The sequence below is a fragment of the Erinaceus europaeus genome, chromosome 12 (genome assembly GCF_950295315.1).
Source record: "Erinaceus europaeus chromosome 12, mEriEur2.1, whole genome shotgun sequence".
NCBI lineage: Eukaryota > Metazoa > Chordata > Mammalia > Eulipotyphla > Erinaceidae > Erinaceus > Erinaceus europaeus.
In genome coordinates, this window is record NC_080173.1 from 67,316,512 (window position 1) to 67,332,514 (window position 16,003).

Below are 16,003 nucleotides of genomic sequence, written 5' to 3' on the forward strand. Positions count from 1 at the left end.
ACCGGAGCATTATTCTGACACATGTAGTACTGGAGATCAAACTTGAGACCTCATACTTCCAAGCCAAAGGTTCTAGAAACTGAGTCAGCCACCTCCCTGGCCACCATACTCGCTTTATTTATTTACTTGTTTACTTACTTATTTTAAAGATTTTGTTTGATTAAGATACTTTTTTAAAAGAATTTATTTATTCATGAGAAAGATAGGAGGAGAAAAAGAAAGAATCAGACATCACTCTGGTACATGTGCTACCAGGGATTGAACTCAGGACCTCATGCTTGAGAACCCAATGCTTTATCCACTGCACTACTTCCCGGACTACAATACTTACTTCTTTAAGTATAGATATGAATTAGCAAACCATTAAACATGATTTATGATCAGAGAACAACTGGCACTGGAATCCAAACATTAATATATTTAATATGATATCATACTTACTGCCCCCAATATATGACAAAGGAGGGTTTAGTTTTCAGTCTCTCTCTCTCTTTTTTTTTTTTTTAACTCTACCACTGTATAGTATTAAAAAAATCTAGTATGGGTTCACCAAATGTTATCTTCTACTTACCAAGTGCTCTTGCTACAGCCAGAAAAGGAATCTGGTCAATAACTGTGCTTCTTCTAACAGGTCCGTTGTGAGTGAGCCGAGGTCGTTTCCAAACTACACGATTCACCCCAGACTTGTTCATCACGCTAGAAAAGAAAGTTCACATAAAACTGTGAATGATAAAAATATAACAAATTAGGTAACTCAACAAGTTAAAGCAAATAAGTTTATATTAGCACAAAATAAGGACTTGTTTCAGATACAAAAAGATTCATAAAGCCAAAGTTCCTGTCTGAGCAAAGACAAATTAGGGACTAATACAATGAGAATCTGGAGACTACTGAAGTGGGCTATACAGAACAAAATGAAAGTAATAAGTAAAATGAGTAGCTCTGTCAACAACGACAACAACAAAAAAGCAAAGATAATTTATTTTTTATTGCCACTGGGGTTACTATTAGGTATACCACTGGGGCCTGCATGACCAATCCATTGCTTCTGGCAGCCCCACTCCCCCTTTTTTAATGACAGAACAGAAATTAGAGGCGGGGAGGAAAAAGAGACACCTGTAGCACTGCTTCCCCACTTATGAAGCTTCCTCCATGCAGGCAGGAATAAGGAGCTTGAACCCAGGTCCTTGACCAAAGATAAGATTTATAACTTAAAAAAAAAAAAACTGAGTAGGGGGAAGAAGAGGTTTTGAAATAGTGATTAAACAGAGATGAAAGAAACTAAAAAGTAAAGACTATATGGGATTTTTTTTTTTTTTAGGGTTGATGGCACTAAAAACATTGTAACTTCAACTGTAATGTTTTCTATTTAAGGAATTAATAGGGATTATCACAAAATAATTATGTATCTAGACCAGACTTTATAAACAGAAAAATTAAAAGATGTAGATCTGAGAGCTATAGCATAAGAAAATCCTCCTAGAAAATTGAAATATGGACAAATACTTGCAGAATAAAAAACATCAAAACACAATAGAAATGGTCTCTCAATTTATGCCTGATCTGACAGAAATGGAAAACTGAGTTTTAAGTCAATTTAATTATAATCTGTCTAAAACTTCGGTAAGAGGATTTTTCTTTTAAAATTAAATTTATTGGGAGTCAGGAGGTAGCGCAGTGGATTAAGCGCAGGTGGCACAAAGTGCAGGGATCAGCATAAGGATCCCAGTTCGAGCCCCAGGCTCCCCACCTGCAGGGGTCGCTTCACAGGCGGTGAAGCAGGTCTGCAGGTGTCTGTCTTTCTCTCCCCCTCTGTCTTCCCTTCCTTTCTCCATCTCTCTGTCCTATCCAACAATGACAACAACAGTAATAACAATAATAAAACAAGGGCAACAAAAGGAAATAAATAAATATTTTTAAAAATAATAATTTATTTAACATGAGAGAGAGAGGAGAGAAAGAAACAGCCAGAAGCACCACTCTGGCACACACAATACTGGGGTATCAAATTCAGGACCTAATGCTACCAAGTCCAACACTCTAGCCACTAAGCCACCTCATGAGCCACTCCTTCCTTTTCTCCTTTCTTTTTTTTTTTTTTTTTTTTTCCTTTTCTCCTTTCTTCATTCCTTTTTTCCTTCCTTTTTTACCAGAGCACTGCTCAGCTGTGGCTTATGGTGGTGCCAGAGACTAAAGCTGGGACCCAGAGATTCAGGCATGAAAGCTTTTGCATAACCATTATGTTATATCCCAAACCCGAGATTTTTTTCTTATTTCCTGAGGTCAATCCCATACTCCTTTTTTCCTAAATAACTCTATACTCTGCTAAAGAAAACAACAACAACAACAAAAAAAAAAATTGAAGGAAAATGTTTCTCTGGAAGATTAACAATGTTGCAAAGGGCATTTCAGTACCAGCATAGCTACTTACAACAGAAGTTGATTCCTAAGGCTTTTAAAGATAGATGACATTAAAAATACTTAAGACTTCTCACACAAATTCAACTACAGGAAGACAGCTGGCAATAGTATGGGGTCTTCTTGTCAATTGTTCTCTCATCATTAACAAGTATTCTGACATCCTGATGTACCATGGCATGTCGTTAACCCACTAACCACCCTCCCCTTTCCCTCCAGAACACTGCTTATGGTGGTGTAGGGGGACTGAACCTGGACCCTGGAGCCTCAAGTATGGGAGTCTTTTTGCATAACCATTTTGCTATCCACCAACCCTTCTAAACTTGATGAAGGAATACTGAAACTAAACTCGATTCAAGATGAAGAGTCACCACCTCCAAACCAATGTCACTATGAAATGCCCTATACCTCAGCAGCAGTTAGCACCCCCAGAAAACTTAAGAGAGGTGGGAGGGGGGTGCCAGGCATAAAATAAGGTGCCTCATACATGGGAGGTATGTGCTCTACAAACAAGTACACATAACAGGGATTTCAAAAGCTTGTCTCATAAAAATGGAAATCTGCTCTGTACCATGCAACACAGTAACCATTAGTCCCATGTGTCTGTGGCATACTATAAGTGTGGTTGTACAAATGAGAAAAACTGGATCTTAAATTCTATTTAATTTTCATTTGTATTTAAATTTAAACACTCACATGTGACTAGTGGCCAATTTATTGGATAGCATAAGGAAGAATAAAGCAAGTATGGAAATAAGCAAGTATGGAATGTTTAGGAAACACTGTGGATGTGAACACAGAAGAGCAATTCTAGAGATTTTCTCACTAATATCCCTTAGACAGCTTAATTCTCAGTTCTGAAGGAAACTCTGGGTTCTAGGCCATGGCAAGATTTTGAAGATCAAAGGGAGCCATCTTAAAAAAAAAAGAAAAGAAAAGAAAGAAAAGATTACTTTCTTTCATTATGAACTTCAAAAAGTAAACAGAGTGAATACTAAACCTATCATTCACAAAAACCCATGAAGAGGGCCAGGCAGTGGCATGCCTGGTTAAGCATACACAATATAGTGCACAAGGACCCAGGTTCAAGACCTTGGTCCCTAGGCAGGGGCCTGTGGGGAAAAGCTTCATGAGTGGTGAAGAACGGTTGCAGGTGTCTCTCTGTCTCTCTCCCTCTCTATCTCAATTTCTCTCTGTCTCTATCCAATCATAAATAAATTTATTTTTAAAAATCCATGAACTGCCAACAACACTCTGCCTATATACCATCTTAAGCCCTATTACTCTTACCTAAACCTGTTCCCTTAAGAAAAAAATTAATATTTAAGTAGTTATAATAGCTAGCCAACTTGCTTCAAATATTAGTAGTTCTCTTAAATTTTTTTTTGTCTCCAGGGGTACTAACGGGGCTCCATGCCTGCACTATGAATCCACTGCAGGTGGGGAGCTGGATCTCGAACTGAGACCCTGAGACACTGAGCGTGTCCTTGCGCTTAGTACTATGTGCGCTTAACCCAGTGCGCCGTACCTAGCCGCCTTGAACTAACTAAATATTCAGTGATACTATTAGTTTTTGTGTTTCTGAAGAGTAACAAAATAACAGCACTCGATTTTTTAAAGTTTTAAGTCTAGTATAAAAAAGCCAAAGCAATGGTATAAAGGGAGTTGCTTTTATTGCATTCCCTGCTATTGTCCTGTATGATTAAAAGGGATACACAAAAGGACGGCCTGACATACAGAAAGATGACTAAACAGCAAAAGAAGACTGGGGAAAAAGGAGCACTGACTAAGTGCTCAAGGAGAGAGTGAGGGAAAGGAGGGGGGAAATCCTTTTTTAAAATGTTATTTATTATTGGATGGAGACAGTGAGAAATAAAGAGGGAAAGGGAACAGAGTGAGAGGGAGAGAGAAACCTGTAGCACTACCTCACTGCTTGTGAAGCTCCACCTAGGTGAGGGGGGGGTTGAAACCCTATCCTTGCTAGCTGTAACATATATGCTTAAGCCGGTGCACCACTACCTACCTCCCCAAAAAAATTTCTAATAGCTCATTTGTGCTGCCCTCAAATGGCAAATAACAATCTATCTGATTGTCCAGATGATCTTTTATCTTAAGATAAAAAAAAAGAAAAAGAAAATTCTAAAAAGTTAGTAAATTTGAAAAGTTTCTAAATCCACATAGAAAAAACCAAGAAAAAAAATCTAAGCATTAATGATCACACATAACCAAGTGCGAAGACCGGGTTTTGGCCACCACATACATGGTCACACCTTCAAGGGAAAACCTGCAGAGCAGTGGAGCAGTGTTACACTCTCCCTAGCTCTCCCTACCCTCACTCAATATAAGTGAAAGTATACAGGTACCAGACCCCAATGATATCACTGATTTTAAAGATAAAATCAGTCGGGAGTCTGATGTGCAGCAAGTTAAGCGCAGGTGGTGCAAAGCGCAAGGACCAATGTAAAGATCCCAGTTCTAGCCCCAGGCTCCCCACCTGCAGGGGAGTCACTTCACAGGCAGTGAAGCAGGTCTGCAGGTGTCTTTCTCTCCCCCTCTCTGATTTCCCCTCCTCTCTCGATTTCTCTCTGTCCTATCCAACAACAATGACATCAATAACTACAACAATAAAACAAGGGCAACAAAAAGGAATAAATAAATATTTTTAAAAAATAAAAATAAGCCCCCACACCTATGGACATCTAATCTTTGACAAACGGGCTCAGACTATTCAATGGGGAAAGCAGAGTCTCTTCAACAAATGGTATTGGAAACAATGGGTTGAAACATGCAGAACAATTTCTTCTTCTTCTAGCGTTTGCCCTTCTTCCGTAGCCAGTCAACAGCATCAGGTTGAGCCTGATGTAAAGTTTCGAGACCTCCTTTGAATCTGGAGAGGTGGCAGTCGTTCACTATGTGGGTCATAGTCTGTCTGGAGCCGCAGGGGCAGTTCGGGTCGTCTCTGGCTCCCCAGCGATGGAACATAGCGGCGCACCGGCCATGGCCTGTTCGATAGCGATTGAGGAGGGCCCAATCATAACGTGCTAGGTCAAAGCCGGGTTGACGCTTGCAGGGGTCTGTGATGAGGTGTTTGTTCTTTACCTCAGCTGACTGCCAACTCTGTTTCCAAGAGACTGGAACAGAGAAGTTCAGTGTAGGCGTAGGGGACCAGATTGGGTGACGAGACGTCAAGCATTGGACAGGGTGGGCAAAGATATCCGTGTATATTGGCAGGTCCGGTCGAGCGTAGACGTGGGAAATGAACTTAGATGATGCCGCATCCCGACGAATATCTGGGGGGCCATGTTGCTAAGAACTGGCAGCCATGGAACCGGGTGGAACGGATGGTTCCAGAAATTATCCTCATGGAGGAATATAATTTGGAATTGACCAAGTGGACATGGGGGCTACGGAACCATACTGGGGCACAGTATTCTGCAGTGGAATAGCATAATGCCAGGGATGATGATTGTAGTGTGGAAGCGCTCGCGCCCCATGAGGAGCTGGCCAGTCTTGCAATGATGTTATTCCTCGCGCCCACCTTTGCTGCAGTTTTTATGAGATGTTTGTGAAATGACAGAACAATGAAATGCAGAACAATGAAACTGAACCACTGTATTTCACCAAATACAAAAGTTAATTCCAAGTGGATCAAGGACTTGGATGTTAGACCACAAACTATCAGATACTTACAAGAAAATATTGGTAGAACTCTTTTCTGCATACATTTTAAAGACATCTTCAATGAAACGATCCAATTACCAAGAAGACTAAGGCAAGTATAAACCTATGGGACTACATCAAATTAAAAAGCTTCTTCACAGCAAAAAAACCACTACCCAAACCAAGAGACCCCTCACAGAATGGGAGAAGATCTTTACATGCCATACATCAGACAAGAGTTTAATAACCAACATATATAAAGAGCTTGCCAAACTCAACAACAAGACAACAAATAACCCCATCCAAAAATGGGGGGAGGACTTGGACAGAATATTCACCACAGAAGAGATCCAAAAGGCCAAGAAACACATGAAAAAATGCTCCAAGTCTGATTGTCAGAGAAATGCAAATAAAGACAACAATGAGATACCACTTCACTCCTGTGAGAATGTCATACATCAGAAAAGGTAACAGCAGCAAATGCTGGAGAGGGTGTGGGGTCAAAGGAACCCTCCTGCACTGCTGGTGGGAATGTCAATTGGTCCAGCCTCTGTGGAGAACAGTCTGGAGAACTCTCAGAAGGCTAGAAATGGACCTACCCTATGATCCTGCAATTCCTCTCCTGGGGATATATCCTAAGGAACCCAACACATCCATCCAAAATGATCTGTGTACACATATGTTCTTGGCAGCACAATTTGTAATAGCCAAAACCTGGAAGAAACCCAGGTGTCCAACCACAGATGAGTGGCTGAGCAAGTTGTGGTATATATACACAATGGAATACTACTCAGCTATAAAAAATGGTGACTTCACCATTTTCAGCCAATCTTGGATGGACCTTGAAAAAATCATGTTGAGTGAAATAAGTCAGAAACAGAAGGATGAATATGGGATGATCTCACTCTCAGGCAGAAGTTGAAAAACAAGATCAGAAAAGAAAACACAAGTAGAACCTGAAATGGAACTGGCATATTGCACCCAAGTAAAAGACGCTGGGGTGGGTGGGTGGGGAGAATACAGGTCCATGAAGGATGATAAATGACATAGTGGGGATTGTATTGTTAAATGGGAAACTGAGGAATGTTTTGCATGTACAAACTATTGTATTTACTGTTGAATGTAAAACATTAATTCCCCAATAAAGAAATAAATTTAAAAAAAGAAAGAAAGAAACAGAAGGATGAATATGGGATGATCTCAGTCTCAGACCGAAGTTGAAAAACAAGATCAGAAAAGAAAACACAAGTAGAACCTGAAATGGAATTGGCATATTGCACCCAAGTAAAAGACTCTGGGGTAGGTGGGTGGGGAGAATACAGGTCCATGAAGGATGATAAATGACATAGTGGGGGTTGTATTGTATTGTTAAATGGGAAACTGGGGAATGTTATGCATGTACAAACTATTGTATTTACTGTTGAATAAAATAAAATAAAGAAAGGAAAGGGAAGGAAAAGAAAAGAAAAGAAAAGAAAAGAAAAGAAAAGAAAAGAAAAGAAAAGAAAAGGCTGCCAGGAGATGGATTCATAGTGCTGGCACTGAGCCCAAGTGATAACCTTCTTCATCTGCACTGCTGTAGCCTTTAGGTCCATGATTGGTCAGTCAACAATTTGTTTGGCTTTGTATGTTAACTCTCTTTTCAACCACCAGGTTCCAGATGCTAGCAGGATGCCAACCAGACTTCCCTGGACAGACAACCCCACCAATGTGTCCTGGAGCTCCGCTTCTCCAGAGCCCTTCCCTACTAGGGAAAGAGAGACACAGGCTGGGAGTATGGATTGACCTGTCAACACCCATGTTCAGCGGGGAAGCAATTACAGAAGCCAGACCTTCCACCTTCTGCATCCCACAATGACCTTGGTTCCATACTCCCGGAGGGTTAAAGAATAGGAAAGTTATCAGGGGAGGGAATGGGATATAGAGTTCTGGTGGTGGGAATTGTGTGGAGTTGTATCCCTCTTATCCCATGGTTTAGTCAATGTTTCCTTTTTATAAATAAAAAATTAAAGAAAATAATAATAAAAATAAAGATAGAAGAATAAAACATAAAAGACAGTTGTCTTCAAAATATGGTTATGGGGGTGGGGGAGAGGCAGCATAATGGCTATGCAAAAAGTCTCTCATACCTGGACAGGCTAGGGGTATAGACTGACCTGCCAACACCTATGTCCAGAGAAGAAGCAACTACAGAAGCCAGACCTCTGACCTTCTGTGCCCCTTAGAGATCTTTGGCCCATACTTCCAAAGGGATAAAGAGTAGGAAACTTTCCAATGGAGGGGATGGGATATGGCACACGGGTGGGTACTGTATGAATTGTACCCTTCTTTTTACTATTGTTATTTTATTACTGGATAGAGGCAGAGAGAAATTGAGAAGGAAGAGGGAAACAGAGAGGGAGAGAGACAGAGAGACATCTACAGGTCTGTTGCACTACTTGTGAAGTTTTCCCCTTGCAGGTGGGGACCATGGGCTCGAACCTGAGTCCTTGTGCACTGTAATTTGTCCTCTTAACCAGGTGTGCCACCACCTGGCCCCTGAACTGTACTCCTCTTATCCCACAATCTAGTCAATCATTATTAAATCACCAATCATAAATTTAAAAAAAGAAGTTTAAAAATAAGAAAACATGGGAGTCAGGCAGTGGCGCAGCAGGTTAAGTGCACATGACATGAAGCACAAGGACCAGCGTAAGGATACGGGTTCGAGCCCCCAGCTCCCACCTGCAGTGGAGTTGCTTCACTAGCGGTGAAGCAGGTCTGAAGGTGTCTTTCTCTCTCCCTGTCTTCCCCTCCTCTTTCCATTTTTCTCTGTCTTATCTAACAACAACAACATCAATAACAATAATAACTACAACAATAAAACAAGAGCAACAAAAAGGAAATAAATAAATAAAATATTAAAGAAAAAATAAGAAAACACAAAGCAGAACTTGGACTGGGCTTATGTACTGCACCAAAGTAAAGAGTTCTGGGGTGAGGGGGCGGGTTCAAATCCTGGAACATGATGGCAGAGGACCTAGAGAGAGTTGAATTGTTATGTGGAAAACTGAGAAATGTCTTACATGGGCAAACTATTGCATTTTATTGTTGACTATAAACCATTAATCCCCCCAATTAAAAAAAAAGTCTCTCATACCTGAGGCTCCAAGGTCCCAAGTGCTATTTTAGTAGTTATGCAGCAGAATATAGGGTCAACCCCAAGAAGGCAGGGAACTTACTAGGGTAAAGCTGATCAAAAATTAAAGCTATAGGGGTCGGGCAGTAGTGCAGCAAGTTAAGCGCAGGTGGCACAAAGTGCAAGGGCTGGCTTAAGGATCCCGGTTCGAGCCCTGGCTCTATACCTGCAGGGGTGTCGCCTCTCTCAAACGGTGAAGCAGGTCTGTAGGTGTCTATCTTTCTCTCCCCCTCTCTGTCTTCCCCTCCTCTCTCCATTTCTCTCTGTCCTATCCAACAATGACGACATCAAGAACAACAATATTAATAACTACAACAATAAAACAAGGGCAACAAAAAGGAATAAATAAATAAATAATGAAGATAGTAAATTAAAAAAAAAATTAAAGCTATACAGTGCCAAGTCAAGTCCCAGCGATAAGTATGGTGGCAATAAAAATAAAAAAAAAAATCTTCTCAAACATGTAGAATTGAAGGAATTCACCACCACCAATCCTGCCTTGCAAGAATTATTAAAAGATGTCCCACATGAAAAGAAGCAAATGAGTAATTAATTCTAAATGACTGCTAGAATAGAGCCAGGAGCACAAACAACAACAGAAAAAAAACAAAGTCTTATGAAAGGGAAGGGCAAAATGGACAGAGCAATATGACCAATGTTGGTGAACCAAGGTCAACTTAAAAAAGACTACTGTCATAACAGAACCATCAGAAATATAGAGGAATACACTGTCAGAACACTTCATGATCTATGCTTCAAAAAGGTCTTCGAAGACTCAAACCCAATAGCAAAGGAAACTTAAAGATAAACCAGTGGGACTACATCAAACTGAAGAGCTTCTGCACCACAAAAGGATACCTCCCCCCTAACAGAAAGACACCCTACAGTGTGAGAGAGAATCTTTATACAACATACATCAGATAAAAGACAATAACCAAGATACATAAAGAGCTCAGACATTAAAACAAACAATCCCATTAGAAAATGGGGTGAGGAATTCAAGGAAATTGAACAGCGTTTCCAAAAATTTGTGTGGAACCACAAAAGAACTAAAAGTTGTCAAAGCATCTCAGAGAAAAGAAAGAAAGAAATGAAGATATCACATTCCCCAACTTCAGTTTATACTGCAAAACAATAGTAACCAAAGCAGCATGGTACTGGAATAAAAATGGGAGCTTAGATCAACAGAACATAATTGAGAACCCAGATATAATCCCACACATATACAGCCACCCAATATATGAAAAATTGGACAAAACCACTCAATGGGGAAAAGGTTTCCCCAGCAAATTGTGCTGGGAAAACTAGACAGCCACATGTAGAAAACTGAAACTAGGCCTCCACTTACCACCATGCACCAAAATCAGATCAAAATGGATTAATAGACCTGAATATTAGACCAGAAACTCTAAAATCTCAATGTCTGCCTCACCTTGGACAGAATGGGGAGGAACAGTATTGGGTGGGCTGAGTCAGAAAGAGAGAAAATGATTACCAGATGGCATCACTTATAGGTGGAACTTGGGAGGGACAGAAAGATAAAACACAAAGTAAAACTTGGACTGGCAGTGGTATACTGCAAAGGGCTCTGGGAGAGATGAAGAGAGTATGGAGCAGGGGTATGAGGTCCTAAGTTGGGGGTGAGAAAGTTTTGCGGACACCCATCACATGGAGCTGGTAAATTGTACCTGTGTATCAACCATTGTGCTATAAACTATTAACCTTCCCCCACTCCAATAAAATGAAAAAAAAAAAAAGTTTCAAGCTCACAGGATCAATCCCCAGCACCACCATAAGCCAGAGCTAAGCAGTGTTCTGGTATTTCTCTCTGTTTCTTCTGTATCTCTCATTATCATTAAAGTATCTTTTAAAAAGAAAGAAAAAATATACGGAAAGTTAATCCTTTTTATTTTTAATGTTGGATGTTTTTTTTTAAATATTTATTTTATGTATTTATTGCCTTTTGTTGCCCTTGTTGTTTTATTGTTGTAGTTATTGTTGTTGTCGTTGTTGGATAGGACAGAGAGAAATGGAGAGAGGAGGGGAAGACAGAGAGGAGGAGAGAAAGACAGACACCTGCAGACCTGCTTCACCGCCTGTGAAGCGACTCCCCTGCAGGTGGGGAGCCGGGGTTCGAACCGGGATCCTTTTGCCGGTCCTTGTGCTTTGCGCCACCTGCGCTTAACCCGCTGCGCTACAGCCCGACTCCCAATCCTTTTTATTTTTAATAAAATAGCTCAGCTCTGACTTATGGTGGTACCGAGGACTGAACCTGGGACTTTGGACTCTCATGCATGAATGTCTTTTTGCGTAACGATAACACTATCAGTACTGACCAGAAAGATAATTCTAACAAAATTCTGTCCCCAGTTAAATTCAGACTGCAACTATAGCTTCTGTGCTGCCTAGGCTCTAAAGATCATGTTGGTCAGCATTTACATACAAGAGTTAGAAAAGAAAAAATAAATATTGTTACCTGAGTCCTACTAAAACATTATTTCCTACTGGAGCCATTATCAGAAATGAAATAGTCAATTAAAAATAATAAGGTGCCTGAGGCTCCATAGTCCCAGGTTCAATCCCCTGCACCACCATAAACCAGAGCTGAGCAGTGCTCTGGCTTAAAAAAAAAAAAATGTCTAAAATCACTAAGGTAAATCTGAATGTACACAGGTACTTTAAAAGGTGAACATGGAAAAGTACTTCCATTAATAGTGAGAAATGGGACAATTTGATTAGTAAAGCAGAAAATAGCTAGACAGACCAGGAGAGGAATAAACATAGCAGTGCAATAATTACCTCCCACCAAGTCCTTCGATTCGTTCTCTTTCCTTGGGAAGTTCTGGCTTATGGTCCTGTGTCACTTCCACTGCTCGGACAAAATCATCCTTCGGGTCATCCTGAATTCCAAGAACCACCCCAGAGTCACCCACGTGAGCTACATACATCTTCATGCCTCGTATGATGACCACACTGGCAGTTGTCCCTGATGTGCTGGGAAGACCCGTCAAAGTTTTGGGCCATTCTGCTGTAATACAAAATAAAATATTTTATTCCTCCAGATATAAACATAGTATCAGAATAAAAAGTAGCAATATATGGTGGGTTAGCATATCAAATTTTGAATTAGCATTGGAAAAATTATAAGAAAAAAACCTGAAAGGTATGCAAGGGTTTGTATTATTGTTTATCAATATAGTAATCAATAAAATCATGTTACAACTATCAAAACAATACTTAAGAAAAATATCACAGAATAAATGTACTTTATTTAGAGTAGAGACAGAGAAACTGAGAAGGAAGAGGAGGACAGAGAGAGAAAGACAACTGCAGCCCTGCTTCACCACTCACAACACTTTCTTTCTGCAGGTGGGGACTAGGGACTTAAACCTGGGTTCTTGCACACTGTAATTTAGTGTGTGATCAATCATGTCTTAAATCTTTTATTCCTTTTTTTGTCTATTTTATTTCATTTTATTTTTGGCACTAGGGCTATTGTCAACACCGCAAATCCACTGTTCCTGGCAGCTAATTTTTCCTTTTTATTTTTTCTATTTCATTGGATGGACAGAAAGAAACTGAGGAGGAGGGAAAGATAGAGAGGGAGAGAGAAAAACACCTGCAGCCCTGCTTCGCCGCCCGTGAAGCTTCCTCACTGCAGGCGGGGATCAAGGGCTCAAACCCCATACGGGCAAATGGTAATGTGTGTGCTCAAGCAGGTTTGCCACCACCTAGCCCCCCAATCCTAGCTATATTTAGAGGTAAAGATGTGCTGTGAATTTTGACACCACATAGTCAGTAGTTTAGCATCTGTTTATTAATATATCTTCCAAGATTTTCAGGAAAAATAGCCTTTGTTAATTTTAAAATATCTAATTTGATTATTAATAAACTAATAAATCACATGTACTGAGCACTGTGTCTGGGATTCTGTACATGTAATATATGCAACAAATCTATGAAGTAGGCAATATTCCCATTATTTTCCATTTACAAATGAAGAAGTCAATATTTTGGATACAGTGGGCATGTAGCTCAGTAGTAGATGGCATGCCTTACATCTATGAGGCCTTGTATTCAATTCAGTGTTCAAAGATTAAAGCAGGACTAAATGGTAGACACTTGCAGATGAATTTAAAATGGCAGTAGCTGGAGGTGGGCAGTAGTGTGGGTTAAGCACATAGGGTGCAAAGCACAAGGACAGGGGTAAGGATCCCACTTCGAGTCCTCCAGCTCGCCACCTGCAGGAGGAGTCGAATCACAGATGGTGAAGCAGGTCTGCAGGTGTCTATCTTTCTCTCCTCTCTGTCTTCCCTTCCCCTCTTGATTTCTCTCTGTCCTATCCAACAACAATGACATCAGTAACAATAATAATAACAACAACTATGTTAAATAACAAAAGGGAAAAAAAATAGCCTCTGGGAGCAGTGGATTCATGGTACAGGCACCAAGCCCCAGCAATAACACTGGAGGCAAAAAAATAAAAAATCAAATAAATAAATAAATTGCAGTAGCTAGGTCAGAGCCTTTACATTCTCTATACAGGAAGGTAAACAATTTGGTCCTTAATTTGTCACTAAATGTAATACCTCTCTTTTGCGAAAAGTGATGTATCTTGTTGATAGAAATAACAATCTCAAAGGGAATGAGGGAGGAGAAAAAGGCTAAAACTAGGTAGGATTTCACACAAATTTTACTGTCACTACAGCTTAACATGTTTCAATGTTTTCTGCTGAAAATCTGAAAACTACAACAGCATCTTCCTATACCTGTCATTCCAATACAGGAGTCACCTTAGAGTGCCTTGTCACAGCTACTTCCAGTTTATGGAATAACAGCCTTTACAGTTGTTGAGTGAAACCAGAAGAGCTGACAATGTTGACAAAGTTAGAAATCCATACACATATACATGTGACATATAAAAATTACCTGCAACTGCTATACCAGGCACATAGTAAATGTTCAATAAATATTAGTTTTCTCGTGTCCATTATTTATAATAGTAAAGTCTGAGAAACACTAAAGGAGGTGTATACAAGGGGTCCAAGAGGCAGCACTGTAGCTAATGAGATGGACCTACAAAAAAGTAGGAGGTACCAAGTTTGATCCTTGACATTGCGTGTGCCAGAGTTAATACCATGGTTCTATTATAAATAAGTAAATCTTTTGTTTTTTGAGAGGTATGCAAAAAAAAAAAAACTTGAAAAAAACTTTCATATTTGTGACTCCCAGGTCACAGGTTCAATCTCCAGCCTCACCGTAAACCAGTTGAGCAATGCTCTAGCTTAAAAAAAGGAAGAAAGGAAGAAGGAAAGAAAGAAAAGGGTCCTTGGGGCCAGGTGGTGGCCTGGCTGAGTGCACATGTTACAATGTGCAAGGACCCAGGTTCAAGCCCCTGGTCTCCACCTGCAGAGGGAAACCTTTACAAGTGGTGAAGCAGTGCTGCAGGTGTCTCTCTGTCTCTCTCTCCCTTCCCTCTCAATTTCTGGCTGCCTCTATCAGATAAATAGATTTAAAGAAAACTTTTAAAAGACTTTTAAAATATTTTTTAAAAGAAATAAAATGGCCCTTGAGAAACATTTGCAAATAAATCGAAAGAATCTACTGACAGGTTATTGAAGGTGTGGTATATTTGGAAACAATGATAATCTCTAATAAGACCTTCTGAAAAAGTCATAAATCACCAGACTAAAGGAATAATAAATACAGAACCAAACCTATATATTTCAACACTTGCTATATAAAATGAACTGGGACAAAATATAGAGTCAAAATCTTAGAACTTGGAGGCCCTGATACCAAACACACAAATCAATTCCCAACATATTAAAGATTTAGCATAAAATAAGATCAATGAAGTAAACAGTTTGCATTTATGTATTTCCTTCAAGTTTGGGAGCTATTCTCTGCCATAGTCCAGCTTTCTAGTTCTATTTTCAACTCTGACTACATCTTCCCAGACAATATTTTTAGCCCACCTACATGTTAACTATCAAGCTCAGACAAAAATGACTAAAATCATGAACCCCAAGGAACAGACCTAAAATAGACTTCTTAGATTCTCTCTACCCTGATTCCCATTCTCACCTATTCTATTCCTACTTTCTGATCCCTATTTATTAAACATTTTGTCCTGCCTCATAACTTACTGCCTTTCAGTCACCAAGTTGCAGAGAAACTCACCTCTCCAGAGCCCTACCCCACTAGAGAAAGCTAGAAACAAGCTGTCAACATCCATGTCCAGTCTCTTCACTCCAAAAAGAATTTTGGTCCATATTCCCAGAGGGGGAGAAATGTTAGCAAAAGATAGCTAGAGGGCTCTGAACACCAATTCCATCAAGACCCTGAGAGAGTAAACCAAAAATGGAAAGACTTTTGGAAGTAGTAACAGGTATAGCTGTGACGTAGAATAGAAGGCAGGACCATAGAAAAAATGGGCAAACATACATAAATATAGACACTCAAGTCAACCCTTATCTGTGACTTTGGGAAAATCACTGCGGTTTCCAGTGGAAGGAATGGGGACACAGAACTGTATCTCTGTTATTTTGTAATTTTGTAAATCACTAATAAAAATAAAAGATTTAGCATAAAAAGTAAAGTTAAAATTCTTCAGAGTACATATACATTCATGATTTCAGAACAGGATTTCCTAAAGACAAATGAACTAGCCATATATAGGGTTTACAAAGTTGTACCATAAACTAAGAAACTACGCATCAGAAGATACCCTTATAGAATGAAAAG

The 16,003-nt window shown here is 39.8% G+C and overlaps 1 protein-coding gene across 3 annotated transcripts in view; it reads right to left on the reverse strand.

Annotated features, from left to right (window-relative positions):
- Positions 1-16,003, reverse strand: part of PPM1D (protein phosphatase, Mg2+/Mn2+ dependent 1D) — a 57,655-nt gene that overhangs the window by 23,747 nt on the left and 17,905 nt on the right. For 2 of the 3 annotated variants that reach the window (XM_007516977.2, XM_060203890.1), the window contains exons 2-3: positions 12,056-12,284; positions 572-696 (exon numbers count right to left, since the gene is read on the reverse strand). In XM_007516977.2, the coding sequence (XP_007517039.1) occupies positions 572-696; positions 12,056-12,284 (354 nt within the window). The remainder of the gene's footprint in view (positions 1-571; positions 697-12,055; positions 12,285-16,003) is intronic. The other variant, XM_060203889.1, reaches the window with a different exon arrangement.